Source organism: Parambassis ranga, chromosome 18 (assembly GCF_900634625.1).
Source record: "Parambassis ranga chromosome 18, fParRan2.1, whole genome shotgun sequence".
Lineage (NCBI taxonomy): Eukaryota > Metazoa > Chordata > Actinopteri > Ambassidae > Parambassis > Parambassis ranga.
In genome coordinates this window covers 1,784,225-1,803,554 of record NC_041038.1, presented here as the reverse complement: position 1 = coordinate 1,803,554, position 19,330 = coordinate 1,784,225, and the positions used below count along the sequence as shown (strand labels likewise).

General features: G+C 46.8%; 1 protein-coding gene across 3 annotated transcripts; it reads left to right on the top strand.

The window, feature by feature from the left end:
• Positions 1–268: 268 nt before the first annotated feature.
• LOC114450680 (lysine-specific demethylase 6B-like) lies at positions 269–19,309 on the top strand. Of its 3 annotated transcripts, XM_028428953.1 has the most exons (24): positions 277–331; positions 8,741–8,827; positions 8,916–8,974; positions 10,225–10,348; positions 10,448–10,578; positions 10,674–10,769; positions 10,849–11,128; positions 11,215–11,292; positions 11,505–11,669; positions 11,789–11,971; positions 12,065–12,622; positions 12,715–16,151; positions 16,264–16,390; positions 16,534–16,639; positions 16,719–16,924; positions 17,003–17,109; positions 17,213–17,281; positions 17,355–17,503; positions 17,581–17,695; positions 17,783–17,970; positions 18,050–18,191; positions 18,272–18,398; positions 18,487–18,657; positions 18,739–19,309. In XM_028428953.1, the coding sequence occupies exons 5-24, from the start codon at positions 10,460–10,462 to the stop codon at positions 18,754–18,756; spliced, it is 6,441 nt and encodes a 2,146-aa protein (XP_028284754.1). In that variant the 5' UTR covers positions 277–331; positions 8,741–8,827; positions 8,916–8,974; positions 10,225–10,348; positions 10,448–10,459; the 3' UTR covers positions 18,757–19,309. The 3 variants fall into 3 exon arrangements, with proteins under 3 accessions (XP_028284751.1, XP_028284754.1, XP_028284753.1); XM_028428950.1 differs by lacking the exon at positions 8,916–8,974 and having other exon boundaries at positions 269–331; XM_028428952.1 differs by lacking the exons at positions 277–331; positions 8,916–8,974 and adding an exon at positions 8,640–8,658.
• Positions 19,310–19,330: the final 21 nt, after the last annotated feature.

Below are 19,330 nucleotides of genomic sequence, written 5' to 3'. Positions count from 1 at the left end.
CTGTCGCTGCCACCAAAGGCAGCCATAACACGGAATAAACCAACAGGCAGAGGAACCGGCCTATCAAGGACATCAGAGAGCTCTCCAGCGCACGGGCAGCTTGAGTTTCATGGCTGTTTCGAAGGGAAGCGACAGAGACTAACAGGGATTATTACAGAACTGTGGCTGCTCTGCGCTCAGCCGGCTGGTCGGAATTTCTGCAGATTCGGAGATCCAAACTTGGGAATACAAAGAGCCTAAAGGCTACTGCGGACCACAGGGACCCATACTCATTTTAATAAGGAAATAATTTCAATTTTGGAGCAATCTGTCTGTAATCCGTATGCGAACGGTGAGTACAGGAGCTGCTGTGGGAGTATTTAAAAGTCCAGGCGACTTTGTTTTGGTTGTAATCAGGGAAGTGAAAAGTTTCATGTTAAACATTACGCCGTTAAACGCTGCCTACGGCTGTTTGTTATGTTTGATTTTTGATTATAGAGAAGGAATGTGTTGCCATTCAGAACAACAAGTAAATTATCGTTAAATTATCGTTATTGATTACAATGGAGCCATTGATCGCCTGTAATCGATGAGGCGGGGGAATTTCTCTGTGATTTTTCTCAACCACAGATGATCCCACGCGTGTATCTCAGTTCGGCGAATTGTTTTCTCAAATCAACGACTGATCATCATTACCGGACACGTTTAATCATTCAGAGCACGTGGATCCCAGTAATCTCTGTCAAATGTTTTGATGGAAACTTGGGGCTTGGTGCACATTTGTTTCTCGGTAATTACTCCAAAATATACCCCCCCCCCCCCCACATATTCTTCTGAAGCATTTCATGTGTCTGTGCAGGAGCCTATTAGAAATGCTTATGATGACACTGGCTACAGAACACTGCTGACATTATTATGAAGCTATTTATAGTGCAGTGAACAAAAAAGTCAAAGCTCAGTACTTGTTGCCTTGAAAAGTCATGATCCATGGCTCTACAAAAGAGAAGGAGAACTAGAGGACATGGAGAGAAAATTGCCTGTGTAAGGAGATCTCACGCCATTGTGTATGTGTGTAGAGTGGATGGCTGTGCTGGACTAGGAGTGGGGGTGGGCAGGATCACTGAGGTCGGCAGCCGTATAAAGTGAATGGATAGCTGCCACCCCCCATCACCCCCAGTCAATCCTTACGCACACAAAGAGCCGGATTGAAAGGAAGTGATTTGCATCACCTCTCCTTTTTGGGGGAGGGGCGGTGTTTGGTGCTGTCCTTAGGGGTCTGGGTTTCAGAGGGCAGTCAGTGCACCAAAGTCTGACTACATTGTATTATTTGGTCAGCGTGAGCTGTATTGCCTTTTGATTTTGGAACGCTGGAGCGCAATGGCTTTCTGACTTTCGAACACGTGTTATTTGCCTTTTTATATTGATGTAGGATCTCAGTGACAGACATAAAGTTGGACATTGGAATAGTCACTGGTCAGCGGACAATCACTTGCACACACCAAGTCTCGACACCAATTGGGGGCTTTTTTGTCAATTTATTGCCCGCAATAAACGACCAAGAATTAGTACGAGCGGAGTGTGCCGGCATGGGGTCGCGAAAACAAAACACCCTTTGAAGATTCACTTCCGATATATCAGATCGATTGGCAAGGACACAGCGGCGCGTTTTGTCCCTTCTTTTTGATGTCTGATGTGGTAAAAAGTTAAAGCTCCAAATCGCTCCAAACGCACACGCTGCCTCAGCTCTTACGCCCCCGTTTGTCCCGTGATCTCAGTGGGAGCGTGTGTGAATGAACAATCGCCGCCCATTTTACTATGAGTGACGAACATAGAGGGATATTAAAGTGATACACACAAGTCAGTAGAGAGAGAGAGGGAGAGAGAGGGAGGAAATAAAGCTGGTAACTCAACAATAGTGAGTCACAGATTTTTGAGTAGGCTAAGCAGAGAGGAGTGTGTGTGGGTCAGGATAGTTACTCAGTCACCTCTTCCTTTATCCATGTGTGCTAGTAGACTGGTTTTAAGTGCTTACTCATCTTCTTGGACAGTTGACAGTAACGTAACACACTAGGAGTGGAACTGTTCACTAAATCCACGATTCTGTTCGAAGAATCAGTTCAGTGTTTCCCCATCATTATATCAGGTCAAGTCAATTTCATTTCTTTTTAATTTCTATACAGCACCAGATCATAACAGAAGCCATTTAAGACAACCTTTACAACACAGGTCTACACCTTGTTCTTTTATTAAACAAACTAAACGGCTCATGTTATTTATCTTATTTGCACGGCAGCATGTCATTTCTGTCTGCATGGTGAGCGTTTACAATTCACCGCTGCTGTCTGCGCAAAGAGGCACGATGCGTGTACACACACAGACACATGTGCGCACATACTCCCCCCGTCGGACAGAGAACGACATGCTAGTTGGATAGATTGAACTCTATGACTACGCTAGGCTAAGCTAACGGTGCTGATGTCCGTGTTTTTCTTTTTATTTTTGCCATTGCAATGTGCTACTTACATCCCGCTCTGTAAGCATTGACGGGACCAGCGGCAGCTTTGCGCACGATCGGACGCAGAGTGTGGGTTTCTCTGCTCCGCCTGCATCTGAACCTGCTGCGTGAAGCTACAGTGAGAGTGACCGGCTGTGGGTGTTTTAAAGCGGAAGAGGAGCTCATGGTCGCTGCTTGTCGAGGACAGCCTGACTGCAGAATGATTTCACGTCAGTCTCCAAAAGTCACCAGAGAATCACTAGTTTCTTTAGATTAAAAAACGTTTGGAAAGCCGCCAAATGTAGCGAGAGAGACGCCAAGTTGCCAAAACTCGTCTCCATGCTGTGGTAACAATGCCTCCCTGTATTACTTGACGCGCATGTCCAGAACCGAACAGAACACGCGCTCCGAACCGAAACACGTGTATCGAACTGTTCAGATTTTTTTCCTGAACCGTCCCACCCCATAACACACTGTTCAAATGTGTGTTGACTGTGTAAGTCCACCTATCCCATCTATTAATGGGAGGTCCTGAGTCTGCTTTTGCTCCTCATTACAAACAACAATCAAAGTGTGTGTGTCAAAGTAAACTGGGTGGTGGAAGTGATGAAACATCTGTGTGACACCATACTGTTGCAGCCTTTCCAGTAAAGGGTGTCGTTTCTTCTACTGCGAGACTGTTTTCTCCAACACTCCCCACACATCCTAAACTAGATCAGGTGTTAAAACACCAGCTCCTCTACATATTGGCTGACATGACCTGTTGAGTTTTTCCCATCACTTCATGTCAGCAAAAAAGTTGGACATTGAAAGGGACTGTCGCCTCCATCGTATTTAAAAAAAAAAAAAAAAAAAAAATTTTACAGGGCTTCTCTGATTGTCTGCAGTCTGCATTGGTAGCAGCAAGACCACAGGATGAAGGTTTGAGAGTTTGTAAGGGGCCAGCTGTGGGCACAAACTCAAGTCAGCCAAGTGTGGAATTCCACTATGCCTTGTGAGACAGTCTGCTGTGAATCCAGGTCTCTCAGTGGGAGTCAGGGTCCAGAAACCAAAAACTGTGTGACTCTTAGGAGGTCTGTTGGGTACAAATGTGAGACAAGAAATCTGATGACACAACAGCCAGACTGTGTAGTCATTATGAGACGTTTCAGCAGGAATAAGGTTTAAATTAAAAGGCAATAAAAAGTATAAACAAATGAAGGTCCTAAATGTGTATGCCAGCGTCCCTTTATAGGCAGTAATTGGCTTTTTTCATTTAAAATATGGCAGAGTAGTTTGAATTATATCGCTAACTTGAATGAAGTCATTATCCATACTACTCATTAGCTTCTATGGAGCAGCTGGGCTCTGCTATACTGCCAGCCAACTACAAGCAATGGACATCCATCACTATAATATTGGCTGTGTAGCTCTGGTTTTACTTTAAGTTCTGTTTTCACTGTGTTGAGCACAGAACATCTGTGTTATACAGTCCAGAACACAAGGGCTGGACTCACTGAGAGCTCTTGCAGCAGCGGGCCGAGATTCAAAAGCGGCCACAAGCCGAGCAAATAAGCTAATGTAAAACAAGGTAACATTTTGCATTAAGTTTGTGCAGTGTTGTTCTTGAGTGAACCTAGAGAGTAAGGTGTGGAACTATAAAGGGAACGTTCCCCTCTGTGTTCAGGTTGTTATCTCTGGCTTTTTGCCACCAATGATGCCCCAGTGAAAGGGGTGTGTTTCTGTGAAGCTCTACACAGTGTTCTTGACTCACACCTCAAGTTACACAAGCTCTCACAACTTGGAAAGAATTTTCTTCTTTACCTCCCCTCACCTCCTGTGACTTCTTATACCCAGCCCAACCACACTGGCAGAATAAATGAAAATTCAGCCAACCATGCATCATGGAGGATTTGTTTGAAAAATGCCTAAAGAATCTTCAGCACTGGTATTTTAGGAATCTGTAAACATGTCTTGGATGTTCCTTAGACCAAAATGAACAAACAGAACCATCATAACAAAATCGCTCCTCCTGCGTCACACTTGTCCTGATAACGTCAAAACAATCTGTGGTTAAGTGCAACCCAATGCAAAAAGAACAACAACAAAAAACATCACTGGCCATCTGTATGCATGCTGTCATTATCTCCAGGTACATATGCTCACCACACACTCTTACATCCATGTTGTTTTGTTATTCATACTGCTGATGAGACATAATGTGAGAACATTTAAGAAGAGGAAGTGTGTGAGGCAGCCGGGGCTATGTTTCAGTAAACATGTTAATCAGTAAAGACCTCATTCTATCTGTCCCTCTCTAGCGTAGTTTAATAGCTATTGGTAAAGACGCAGCTGGTTCCCCTGGCAACTGTTTCCAAGGAAGCAGTCGTTTTGTTTAGTGGATTTCTTAGATAGTCTGTGTGCGTTAGCCCTGGAGAGAGAGTGACAGAGCAGCAGCATGGAGAGGAGGAGGGGAATTTGCAACATTTTTTCCCTCTGAAAAGTTGGAGGATGATTTTTTTTAAATTGTTTTTGTTACTGATAATAATTCCACAACGAAGCAGACGGAAAGTTTGGGGGCTTTTGATATTGCCAGTTGAAGTATGGAAATCAAGAGTGTTGAAAATCAAGCCATTGTCAGACGCCCACATCTTTCAGATGTCAGGTTTATCAGGATTTGTATGATGTTTTTTTCCTTCCTTTACAGTCTGAAGCCAGGTGATGAGTCATTCTCTTTTCTGTACACACCTTGAGTCACAAAGTGAATCTGTACACAAATACAGGTTCACTTTTCATCTGAAACCTTTGAGTTTCTGTGAAAATGAGGCTGACAGTACAACTTCCTCGGAGGAGGAGGAGTCATTCCGCACACACACACACACTCCCATCTATGTTTGCCACTCAGTTTTACCAGAAGCTGAAGGGCAAGTGAGGCTTAACACTCATTGCCAGAACTGAGTAAGTCAGTTGACTGTGTTGTTTGTGTTGGGTAGCTTTGTGTGAGTCATGAGGTGTACACACGTGCCATTCACACAGGATGACTCTGTGTCTGAGGTGTATTTTAGGAACTGTAAGTGAACGGGTCAGGTTTTTGAATCAACCCTCATTCACACACTTCTGCACAGGTTCATTTTAAGCAATAAAATATCACCCTTTTAGTGGCCTGTGTAGACACATCTTTAAAACGGAAGCCTCAGCTGTTAATCCCCTCCCATGTCTTTGACTTTCTCTCTCTCACACACACACACCCCTCAGGGAGGCTCACTTCCTGTGGTTGTGACGACAGTTTCCTCTCCCCTCTGAGCTCTGTTCCTCTTACAGTAACGTCACACATAAGTGTAACTGATTTAAGTCAGTGTGTGTGTGTGTGTGAGAGAGAGAGAGAGGAAAAAGAGATGTGGCCACACTAACCAGGTGTGTGTTGTCAGTCACAGGCCATATGTCAGGGTGGTGAGTTCAAGAGACAAAAGGGCCCCATGTTTTTATGTTTTTCTACCAAGTCCTCACCCTCCCCTCTACTAGTTCTGTTTCTTTTACATACAATAAGATAAAACTATTGTCTAGCTATTGCTTGATGTGTGGCCAGAAATCAAGAGGTTCTTAACATCAATGGAAAAAGATGTGGTGGTTGACAGGCTGCGTACCAACGGCCAAAATAAGACACCATGTGGTTTCTGCTAATCTGAAGTTTCTTGTCTGTTGCAATCCTGTAGAGCTTAAAATGAAAACTTTGGATCCTACTCCACCCTGCTTGAGTGACTCTCTGTGTCATGCCCTGAGCAGATGTGAGGGAGTACACATGATTTGGCTTGATGGGTGTAACTGGGTGAAGGGTTTGCTCAGTGCTTGTTGTGCAGATGGATGCTAGCACAATATATATTCATCCATGACGGAGGTCAGAATCCTCTATGTTGGTGTGCAGTACAGTGTTTCCTGTGTCCTCGGATGACCCACACACTACCCTGTGTGTGCAGCTGTCTGTGTCGCATCGTGATTAAAGTTAGCCCACACCACTGGCTGAAACAGCCTGCACTGACGTTTGTGCACAAACAAATAAATACGCAGACACACAGGAATCATGGCAATAAGGCGGGGGAGGACGGATGCAGAGGCTGGCCTCTTCCTGTGGTGTGTTGTGTGTGTGTGTGAGCGCGAGAGAGAGAGAATGCATGGTGTTTCCTCCTGAACATGATCTCTATCTGGGACTGATTATGTAATGGCCAAATGGAGTAGAAAGGGGGAGGGAGAACAGAACAAGACAGGGACAAGACATTCTTGTACCCAAACTAGCTCCATATTCTTTTATCCTCTATGTTTCTGAGCCTTATCTGGTCATTTCTTATCAGACAGTGACATTACATTAATCCTCTGCCATTACTGATATGGCATATCAGTAAGCTGTACATCTATTGATCAACATCAATATCTTGTTGTTCATCTTTTTAATGTGAAACACTACCACCAGGATGAGAAGGGGCCACACAGTAATGACCAGGAAAGACATTAATCCTCACAGATGGATATATTTGAGCACTGTCACTGCCCCCTCGTCTCTTTATCTCTGGTCTGTTTTCCTCTCATGGCCTCAGTGTGTTGTCTGGCTGGGGACCAGCACAGTGAAGTGGTTGGCAAGGAAGGGTGAGGGGGAATAAATTAGGGATAAAAGCACTGACACAAAGTTTTGACCATCTTTATTCCAACCATTAGTATTTATATAAGTGTGTTGAATCTTGGTACACTTTCCGTTTTTGCCAAAGCCGCTTCAGTTTGAACTAACTCTGCCAGCTGAGGGCAATAACCTAACTTGCATGATGTCAGTGAGGGTGTTGACAGAACAGCTTCTTATTGATGTCCTGTGGTCAGCGGGGCATTTCGCCTGAAAGATGATGTACCGTGGGGGGATTTTTGATCAAAAAATCGGATAGTGTCATCTATTATGTCAGCTGCAAACTCACCGAGTGCATTCAATTACTGTATGCAGCTCGTTGTGGTATAAGTGGTGAAAAGTGAAAGTAAACAGCAATTGCACTGAAACACTTGGAAGGTAAATTTTGTAACTTAATGCTTAGGATCAGTCTAGAAAGCTTCCACAACAGACGGTTCCAAAAATTTCAGAGAATTTTCCTCAGCATTTCTCTTTGCGGTTCAGTAGTTTGATTCCTCCCTTGACCAAAAAGCCCCGTACAGCTCATCATGATATCCTGTTTGTAAATCTCACTCTCACACATGCTGTGTACGAAGCAGAAATGACATCACACGTTCCGAGAAATTCCCGCTGCTGTCACATCTTCACGGATGCAGAAACACACACCATGTCACCTGACCGTAAGAGGGGGGTGGAGCTCAGGGTCAGTGCTATGGGGTAAGCCCTCTCTCAGGGTATTAGTCATCGGGGATTCCCTGAAAAATGCACAGCATCATGCTTACACGCACTCACTGCTCCTCCCCCCATATATGCTATACTGTTACCCATGTGGTACGACATTTCATTGCTCTTGGTATCATCTGATAGAACCTGAGCTGGTTTGTAACACTGTCTGCCGTGTGTGCACAGTATCTAGTTTCAGAGGGCTGAGTTTCTCACACTGTGCTGTAGAGTAGCTGTGAGCTATGTGATAGCTAGTATAGCAACTGGAATAGAGACTGTTTGGTCACAACAGACATAAACACACACCCTCCATAAAAGTGGTGATTACAACCACCACTGTGTCCCCGTTTGCACTCGCTTGGTCTCATTTAAAACACATACTCTTTGTCATCATCTCTCCTTCCCCATAGGAGCTGTGTGTTTTATTATTTTACAGTGTGTCCCCAGTGCTACTCTTTCACATGTGATGGTTGACTTAAGCCAGCACAGCTCTTCCTGTTAGAGTGAGATCAGCTTTGTATGTGTGTGTCTGCCTGCCTGTTAAGCCACACAGTCAGTCTCACCATTGTGTCTGTGAGAGAAGCGAGTGAGAGAGCAAGTGAACAAGAGCCCCCATCGCTCTCATTGTGTCAGGCTCCCGGCTGATTTACCCCCTTTGCCTCTGAGCCACCCTCGGGTTTTCCACGGTGCTCTGAAACCAGGCGTCGGCTCAACAGCCAGGAAATCAGGAGGGGGGTTGTGGGTAGTGACGACACACTGTCTACAGACAGAAGTCAAAAAACAGAAGCAGCAGGATGACAGAAAAGACCACCTTTAGATCTGAAACATGAGGCACCGAGTATGAGCATTGTGTTTACCATGGCTTCATGTTGTTTTTATGACAGACTGGCAACAATGCTTTGCTCTTCTCTGTCTTTTAGGATTGAAGAGACCTCAGAGAGATGATTGACAGCTGAAGCCGAGACTTAACACAACTGTGAATCAATAACTTGGTGCTACTGTAAAAGGTAGGCTCAGCGTGAGTGTTTGTATCAGTTTCTTTTAAAGTGTGTTGAGTGCAGACTTGACAGTTAACAGAGGCCTATCTTCACACAGCAGCAGTGCCTGCTGGATGATGATTCCTGTGAGGCAGAGGGGAGGAGATAAAGAGCATGGTGTGTGTTTGTGTCACTGTTCAGCAGCCCTTCACACTATCTAAAACTGTCTGGCATTAGAAATATCCTCTACTAAGGCTTTAAATAGAGACAGAGAGATCCAGAGTTGGTGGGAGGAAGAAAGGAAGAGAAGAGGAACTGGTGGGAGGAAGTACTGCGTATGTCCAGAGCTAAATTAGGAAAACTGCTGGAAGAGTGCTGTGCTGAGCAAGAGAAATGAATCATAACCTGTGTGTGAGCGTCTCTTACTCTGAGACTGATGTATTATAGATCACTTGCCACTGTAGTGAAACCACTATGTTTCTGATTGCACTTTTTGCAGCAGCCGATTGAAAAACATATTAAGTATATGTTCTAATACATCCCTCAGGTTTTGTCAAGGGCCTCCTTTGTTGAAGCACTTTGAAACAACCTTCTTTGTATCTTGACACCTTCTGCCTTTTGTATTATGTCCGGTGTTTCAGAAAGCTGGGAGAAGAGAGTCATCTCTCAGCTACTTTATTCATTTCCCCCTCAACCGCTTTCCTTTGTGTCGCCTCAGTGTATGTGTGGGAAGGTGCGTGGGCGTTTTCATGGCACCGTTCCCACTCTCCACTCCACCTCCCTTCATGTCATCCCTCTCTTCCATCTCTTCTCCTTAATCTATCCTTCCATCCTGTTCAGACCGTCTGTCGCTACTGCCCCCCTTCTTCCTCTCCATCACGCCTGCTGTAATGAGATTAAACCTTAGTGTATCCACTGGGCAACACACTTTATACACACCCTTCAGAGTGGCGCAGCACACACACATATAATCATCCACTTAAGAGAGCCCACTATTCTTGCTCACATACACTAGAACAGCACAGGCCTGACATGACCATGCAGCTTGCACACTTGGATTGATTCCACTTGCCTTGTGTCCAACATCACACACAGGGAATGTGGCCAAGGCCTCCCAGCTCTTAGTCTTTCCCTCTGTTTCTCGCTATCAGAAGGCCCATGGTAAGGATTACAGTAACCTCAGGTCTGTTCTCATAGGTGAACTCCCCACTGAGCCATCTGGGCCTCAGAAATAATCCAATTCTGCACTGGCTGGCTTAATGTCACCTTCTACTGGCTGACTGATGCATAGCAGGCAGAAACACAAAGAAGGGCATCATTATATGAGGAAAATGTACTGCACTCATAGACTAGCCACTTATTATATAGACATCTCAGTGTGTCTCACTCATTCTCATGTTGCCTCTCCTTTTCCTCTCTCTCTGCAGCTAGTTGGCTTTTATTTTCTTGGTGCTGAAGTGCAAGGAGTCGAGTGTTACAGATATTGTCAGTGTGTCGGAGTGAGGCCCTCTCTGTACTGCAGTGAAGGGCTTCACACACACAGCTAGTCTGGTAAGTATCAGCAGTGTGTTAAACCCTCCACTTCTGGTCCATAAGTGTTTTTTATATCTCTGCAAGTGTGTCTGTGTGACTATATCCCTGCACTACTAGCACACAGGCTGGATGCATCACGCAGTAGAGCAGTTTGGTGGCCGAGGCACACGGGATTCCTTCCCTCTGGACGGACTCAACCGGGGGCCATGGCCTCCAGTGGGAGGCCACGCCTGGCAGCCTTCTGCCAGGTCTGTAGCAATGGAAACACACACGCAAAAGTTCACAAACCTTTTGGTGTAAAAATGCTCATCTGACTCTGCGTATGCCATTTGCTCTCCTTCAGGTGTTCACCTGCAATGAACCAACACCAGCTACTTCCTCATCTACCTCCTGGACCTATGGGTGGACTGAACCATCACAGTAAATACTTAAGCAATGGGTAAGTCATGTACAAAATGACAAAAAGAAGAAAACTGTAAATGTCTGTGTTGTAATATTACTCTGTGTGTTTCATTTAGGCCCATGCGAGGAGGTGAAAAGCTTGAGCTCCCACAGGCAATGTTACCAGGTATACAGAGGGAGCAGCACAGACCCCCTCCTCATCATCTTCATCCTCCACCTCCCCATAGAGCATGGGAGCAACTAAGTCAATTGTATGAGTCCCACCTTCCTCCCCAAGGACATCCTGGTGTGCCGCTCCCCAATGAGCACTCGCTCCGTCTCCGTAACCGAGGCTATGGAGGCGGTTGTGGGCCTCCGCATAATCCACATCCCAGTAGGCCTAACCAACTGCTGAAGGTGAGGACATTGCTGAAGCGTAGTTCATGGCAGGCTTTGGGAATTGAGGATTGACTGTTCTCTGTTGGTTTTATTGTTTTCTGTAGTTTGGGGGTCCTCAGGAGCAGCATGTTCCCAGGGGTCCACCATTGCTTGGAGATGAAATGTGGGCTCAGGTGCACCAGGTAGGAGCTTTCTAATTGGTTATGATCCTGTTTCATCATCCATACAGACACACAATCAGTCTGCTATTTTCGCTGGATTCAGACAGATGAAAGACATACTCAGTCAAAGCCACTGTCCCTGAGCATTAAAATGCTCAATACTTCAACAAAGGAGTTGTTTTGAGCTGGTATTGCATTTGTCAACACAGATCCTTTTATTTTTCTCTTCACAGCAGAGGGCATATCCAGGGAAGATGCTTGCTGGTCAGTTAAAGAGACCAGGTCCTCCTTTAGGAGAGCATTCTGTTATTCAACACACTCCTCCTCCATCACTGAACTCACACCCAGCTGCAGAGGACAGTCCCAGCCCCAGCAAGAGGAAGAGGAGTTCGGATCAGGTACCGTTAACACCAACAACAGCTTTTGCATGTAACCTCAAATCTTCAATTTGATTGCTTGTCTTGTCACTTAGATCTTTGAGGTTGCTAGTTTCTTATTATTTCCCCATTCTGTGCAGGTCTCCCACCCTGGGATGCAGCGTTTCTCGGGTGCTGGCCCGTCTTTACTGTCTCAGCAGCAGGCATCAGTTCAGCACCCCCCTCCAAAACCTGCATTCTGGAACCCCCTTCACAAAGACAACAGCAGTCCCTGGCAGCCCCAGACCTCTGACCGCAAGAATCCACAATCGCAGGACTTTCAGGTCCGAACGGTAACAGAGCCTCATGTTTCCCTGCTTTGTTTTAGCTTAATTACAATTACTCATTCTGTGTGTGTGTGTTCTATTGTTTAACAGGAAAATAACAAACAAGGGATGGGCAGCTACACCCAAAAGTCCTCTCCTGCCTCCTCCACCTCTTCCATCCTCTCCCCTCTACCAAATTCCTCTCCAGGAAGCTACAAACATGCTCCTCAATTCCACAAAGACACATTACAACCTCAGGCTGGAAACCATCAGTCCCCACACTCCTCCTGCTCCAGTCCCAGCTCTAAACTGGAGCGAACACCACCCTGCCAGGCCATGGAACCTCGTGGCCTTCACAACCAGAGAGGCCCTCCTATTGGGGGGCAAGGTGGCAGCCAAGCTACCTCTCACACAGCATCTGCTCCAAATAGAGGAGACAGAGATCGTCACCTACATGCTCAGTCGTCACCAGCAAATGCTTCTGCAACCAGCAAAAACAACAGCAGCAGCAGCAGCAGTGTGCCTTACAGTCACTTCCAGCCTCATCCAGGGCTGGGGCACCAGGGTCCTCCTCCTCCTCCTGCCAGCAGCACCTCAGTACCTCAGCAACAACAAAATGGTCCCCATGAGTCCTGGAGATACCAGAGCAGGCCCAGCAGTCACTCCCTGGTGAGTATAAGCCATTCATGCAACTCATTTGTGCCATTTTTAAGTTGTCATTTGGTTTAAAAGCATTGAGTATTCTGTGTATGATTATGCAGGAGTCAGGCATCTACAGGCCTTCAGGTCTGCTAGCTCCACTCGAGAAGAGCCACAATCAGGTCACAGATAGTCGGCTTCCAGTTCCACCCCAGCATCATGTCAGCCCCCCTCTGCCTCCAACCAACTCCACTCGAATGCCTGTCATCACATCCAATCCTCCCATGTACCAAGCCTCCTGCTCTGTCAGCCGCCATGGCAACACTGGCAGTAATGGTGTTACCAAGGCTGGTCTCTCCACAGTGATCACATCGCCCCCTGCTGGCTGCTCTGGGAACAATGGCAGCAGTAATAACAGTTGGCAAAGAAAGCCAATACCCCCCACGTCCACCAGCACCAAGTCTCAAATAGACACTATGCTGCAACCACAATGTCAGAGAGGCCAAGTCCCCCCTGCTAACCAGTCTCATCGACAGGGGCTGCACACTCCACAACAACAGGGGCTTGCTAAGTCCCAGCCTATGAAGGAGAAGATGTCATACTATGCTCAGGCAGAACTGGAACAACCTCCACCATTTTCCTCCTCATCTTTGTTCTCCTCAGGGCACCAGAGGGCAGGGGACAGTGTGATTACAAGCAGAGTGTCAAATCCACTTCCTAGCTCTCCAACATACTTCCCTGCTTCTCACTCTACTGTCAGCTCGTCCAGTCCAGCTGTCTTTTCCAAAGTGAGCCATCAGCACGACTCTGCTTCAACACAAAGGTACTCTCAGCCTCAGAGCCATTCAGCCCCGACCTCTGTTCCTCAGTCCATCGAAGAGGCTTTAGACAAGCTTGATGCTGAGCTGCAGGGACACATGCAAGCCGAGGAAAGGAGGAAGAGGGACAGAGAGGAGCAAGACAAGAAAATCAGAGAGGAGGAGCAAAGAAAGAGAGAATGGGAAATAAGACAAAGTGAGGAGAGGAAGAGGAAAGAGCAACAAAGGAAGGAGGAAGAGAGGAAAAAGAGAGAAATTGAGAGACAGGAGGATGAGAGAAGAAGGAGAGAATGGGAAAAACAAGAGCAGGAGAGAAAGAAACGAGAAGAGGAGAGGAAGAAGAGAGAATGGGAGAAGAAGGAGCGGGAACGGAAGAGGAGGGAGTGGGAGAGGCAAGAGGAGGAGAGAAAGAGGAGAGAAGCGGAGGAGCAGGAGAGAAAGAGAGAACTGGAGAGGGCAGAGGAAGAAAAGAAAAGACGGATGGAGGAGGAGAGGAAAGAAGAGGAGAGGAGAAGGATGGAGCGCAAGAGGGATGACAAACTGTGCAGTACTAAAGGAAAGGAGCAGACTGCTATTGAAAATCTGGAAAGACTGCTCTCTGCCAACACCCCTTCTGCTCCTCCACCTCCTCCTCTGTCTTCAGCTGCTGCACTTCCTTCAGCTCCACCAGCGCCTATCTCCCAGGCTTCCCCTCCGTACCCCTGGCTCAGCCGTGGTGGCATACCGCCCTGTCCTCCAGGCCAGACTCCCGCCTTCACCACTCCTGTCGAAAGGCTTCGGCCGCCTCCTCTCACACCTCAGACTGAATATGCCAGAGAGAAGCAGAGGCAGAGAGAGATGTGGAACAATGGCGGAATGACATTCAGCCCCTCATCAACACACAATACCTCAGGGATGAACCAGCCGGTGTACCCCAACAAACCCCCGGCAATGCAAGCAGCACCCAACCAATCCAAAGACTCAGCCAGGGAGAGAGACGGCAGCCAACCCTCTCTCTCTACCATGGCACTTAGAGAGCCCCCCAAGCTGTATCAGGCCCTTCCACCACCACCTTTGTCCTCTTGTAGGGGAATCCTCAACAAACAGGCAGCAGAAAGTGGTTTGGAAAATGCTAGCCACTGCATCACTGACTCAGACAGTGCTCAGTTTGAGGAGGAGCCCTCAGAAATGTCCACACTGCTCCCCGATGGTCTGGCTAACATCATGGCAATGTTGGATGAATCCATCAAAAAGGAAGAGGAGCTGTATAATGCTGAAAAGACCACAGGCAACTTTTCACCAAGTGCAGAGCCCATCAAGGGCTACCTGTGTGCCCCGGACCTAATTCCAGCGACAAAGCACCAGCCAATGCAGGAAGACTTTGGGTCAAACGCCAGCCCTCCTGTGCTCAGCCGCCAAGGCTCTCTGGCGTCCCCTTGCAGCCGAACATCGTCTCTCAATGAGGAGGATGAGGATTACCTTAAAGCTTCCCGAAGTGTCCCTAAGATGTCCATGGACATGGTGCTGGGAGCAGGGAACACCAACTACCGCCACAGTGACCTAGCTAAACTATATGGCCTCCCTGAGCAGACTAAAAGCGAGGCTGACGATGACGATGATGAAGAGGATTCTGAGGCTCCGTCTTGTTCACCCCCACCCCAAAGACCCCACCTCCATCAAACAGGTATTAACAGCATGTTCAAGTCCCTAACAACAGTCCTAGAGAGCCAGAAGTATGCTTACAGAGGTGGACCTTTTGGGAGACCCCCTCCATCTGCACTGGTCGGAGTCAAGTATTCCTCTTCACTATCACTGGGCCCTGACATCTGCCCTCAGCAGCAGGGCAGCTCTCCCACCTCGGATTCAACCAATCCACCATTCAGTCCTGCTGTTCCACACCTAAAGTCCTCTCCTCGCTCTCTTCTGGAAGACAAGAAGCTGAAACTAGAGGACAGTGATGTTTTAACAGATGAAGGAGAAACAGAGGAGGAAAAGACGGACAAAAAGAGGACAGTCCACATTATAAAACCTATTAAAGGGGTCAAGGAAGAACAGCAGTTGACAATCTCTGAGTCCTCTCTGTCAGAGTTGAGTAAGAGCTGCGAGGTCATGCTGAGTCAACAGTCTCTGGCTAACAAGAGTCATGGGAAACAGGAGGACAGACACAAACCTGATAAAGTAAAGGAGCATAGAGACAAAGACAGGGACAGAGAGAGGGAGAAAGAGAAGAGAAAGCACGGCCACAGCAGCAGGAAGCACGATGACAGGAAGGAAAAGAAGAAGCATAGAGAAAAGAGGGACGACCTTTCCTCCTCATCCAGCCAGTCCGGCTCCAGCCACAAGCGGCACAAGGAAGGCAAGAGCCACAAAGAGAAGAAGGATCGCATCATTCTTGGTGACCTCAATCTGCAGAGGAAGGAGGGCTCAGAGAAGAACCGCACTCATTATGACTCAGAGAAAAAGAAACGCAAGGAGGTGTGTGGTGCCAGCTCCACCAGTGAAGGAGCTGAGTGGACCTCCACTTCAGGGGAAAGAACTTCTGAGCACAAGAAAGGCAGCGAGCCCGGGACCTTAGGTTCAACAGACTTTTTGAAACTAAAGGCGCTGTCCGATGGTCCTCCCAAGGAGCTGAAGATTCGCCTGATCAAAGTGGAAAGTGGGGACAGAGAAACGTTCATCGCCTCCGAGGTGGAGGAGAAGAGGATCCCACTGAAGGACATTAACATAAAGAACACTGCCAGTGAAATTATCCGCTCCTGCAAGTAAGTAACTGCAAAGAAACTTGTGTATTATTATTATTATTATTATAGTAACCGGAACCTTTCAGCTGTTTGTTGTGAAAGAAGCAAATCAACTCTTTATTTCCTGTTGCAGGGGTGCCAGAATCAAAGAGAAGTTCAAGGAATCATACCTGCTGCCGGCGTTCTCGGTGAAACCCATCATAACCACGGAGGAACCCATTCCTAGAGAGAAGCTCAATCCTCCTACACCCAGCATCTATGTATGTATCTGTCTCTGCCAGACTATACATTGGTTTTAGGCTGAATCCTAAAAAGTGGAAGCCATTTTAATGTGTGATCAAGACAGCAGTTAGCACATGCTGCCCTCCTGTATTCATGCACTGACTGTGTGTTGTTCCTTCAGTTGGAGAGTAAGAGAGACGCCTTCTCCCCTGTGCTGCTGCAGTTCTGCACAGATCCCAAAAATCCTGTTACTGTCATCAGAGGTCTGGCCGGATCCTTGCGACTCAGTAAGTTTACACTTACTCTGACTCACAGTAATAGTGTAAAATCACGTCTATAACCACTTCTCCCCCTGTATGTTTTCAGACCTGGGGCTGTTTTCTACAAAGTCCCTGGTGGAAGCCAATGCCGAGCAGGCGGTGGAGGTGAGGACTCAGGTGCAGCAGCCTGCTGATGAGAACTGGGATGCCACTGGCACAGGTCAGACGTGGCCCTGTGAGAGCAGCCGCTCCCACACAACCATTGCTAAGTACGCCCAGTACCAGGCCTCCAGCTTCCAAGAGAGTCTGCAGGTATGGTACCAGCGCTGTTTCTTAGCTGCTGACACTACTGTGTTACCATTTAGCTGATGAACATGATTGTTTCTTCAGGAGGAGAAAGGCAGTGATGAAGAGGATGAAGAAGATGATGAGAAAGAGAAGAAGCCAGCCAACACTGCTGATACTTCTATTAAGGACATCAGTAAAGAAAATAGCAAGTATGTATGACAACGTTACATTCAGCCCCTCATCAACACACATTATCTCAGGGATGAACCAGCCTGAAAAAGTAGTGGTATTAATTCAGTGTTTTTTTCCCAGTGGAGAACAGAAACCTGTTGGGAAGATCATTAAATTTGGCACCAATATTGACCTATCCGATCCTAAGAGGTGAGCACTGATCACTGCAGCCAAAGCACACAACACGTGTAGGACAAAAGGTCTAATCTGTCTCTCTGCTCAGATGGAAGCCTCAGCTGCAGGAGTTACAGAAGCTCCCAGCATTCATGCGTGTAGCATCCAATGGAAACATGCTGAGCCACGTGGGACACACCATCCTGGGCATGAACACGGTCCAGCTCTACATGAAGGTTCCAGGCAGCCGAACACCAGGTAAAGGACACTAAAGTTAAAAAACACACAGGACAACCACTAGAGATATAATGCTGCATCATGTCTGTGTTCAACAGGTCACCAGGAGAACAACAACTTCTGCTCTGTAAACATCAACATTGGCCCTGGAGACTGCGAGTGGTTCTCTGTTCATGAGAACTACTGGGAGGCCATCAACGACTTCTGTGAAAAGTGAGCATGAGGCTGACATTATATTGTTAAATGTTAACATGAAATAAAAGTAAGATGTTAACACCTGCACCTCCTCTGTGTGCTCAGGCATGGGGTGGACTACCTGACAGGGTCCTGGTGGCCGGTGTTGGAGGACCTCTACAATGCTAACATCCCGGTGTACCGCTTCATCCAGAGGCCTGGAGACTTGGTGTGGATCAACGCTGGCACTGTTCACTGGGTTCAGGCTGTGGGCTGGTGCAACAATATTGCATGGAACGTTGGACCTCTCAGTGGTAAGGAGAGCACCATCTAGTGGCAAGATAACATCAATGCGATGAGAGTGCTGTTTATTTAACATGGTTTTATGTGCAGGTTACCAGTATCAGCTGGCTCTGGAGAGGTACGAGTGGAACGAAGTGAAAAAGGTCAAGTCCATCGTCCCCATGATTCATGTGTCCTGGAATGTGGCCCGCACACTTAAGATCACAGACCCAGACACCTACAAGATGATCAAGTGAGTACAGACAATATGAGGAGATACAGACTTAATCTGTCCTGAAGAATTTATACTAACGTCACATTGGTATCTGGCAGACACTGCCTTCTGCAGTCCATGAAGCACATCCACATCCTACGGGACCAACTGGTGGCTGAAGGCAAGAAGATTTGCTACCAGAGTCGAGTCAAAGACGAACCTGCCTACTACTGCAACGAGTGTGACGTGAGTATCAGACACCGACTAGAAAACATTCAACACACTTTATAACTCTAAAACGGTGAATAACTGACCCTGTCCTCTCTTGTCACAGGTGGAGGTGTTCAATTTGTTGTTTGTGACAAGTGAGAGCAACAGCAGGAAGATGTATGTGGTTCACTGTGAGGACTGCGCACGAGAGCGAAGCCCCAACCTGACCAACGTAGTGGTGCTGGAGCAGTACCGCATCGAGGAGCTCATGAACATCTACGATTCCTTCAGCCTGGTGAGCAGACTTCCTCTTCTGCAGTCACTATTACTCACACTTAAAAAATGAATCTCACCGTTGTGTTTCGTCTCCCCACAGACCTCCTCATCCCGGTGACAGAGCTCCACACCCGCTCAGCCATAACCAAAACTCCTGCATGCCAGGACAAAAAGACAGTTTCTCTTTGGGTTTCAACTTTTCATTATTTCGCATCATTTTTGCTACTACTACTGCTACAACTTACCGAACAGCCAGTTGAATATGTTTACTCATTATTACTGTTTACAAAAAGAAATACCAAGCCGCCAATAAAATACCAGTTTACTCTCAGACGGTGCTTTCAACCAGAAACCCTGGCAACAGAGAGAGCTGGGGGGCAGTCGGTGCCGCCATTGAACAAACTGTGGAGGCTAGTTGATGGTTTCAATGGCGAGTTTCTGTCAGTACCAGGAAAAAATGTTTCTGTTGTTGTCTTGAATACTGAAATTTGTACATGCTGTTTTAAATTTTTGTGGGGTGCTGTCTTTTTTAAAATAATTTATTGTTTTGTTTTGTTTTCTAAACTAGATCAGCCTAGATATATACCACATTGGCCTTGTATTTAGAAAAGAGAGAAAATGAAAAATACTAATAATAGAGATATGAACATTTTTCTAAAGCATTAAGAATTTTTAAAAAGTCCAATTGTTTG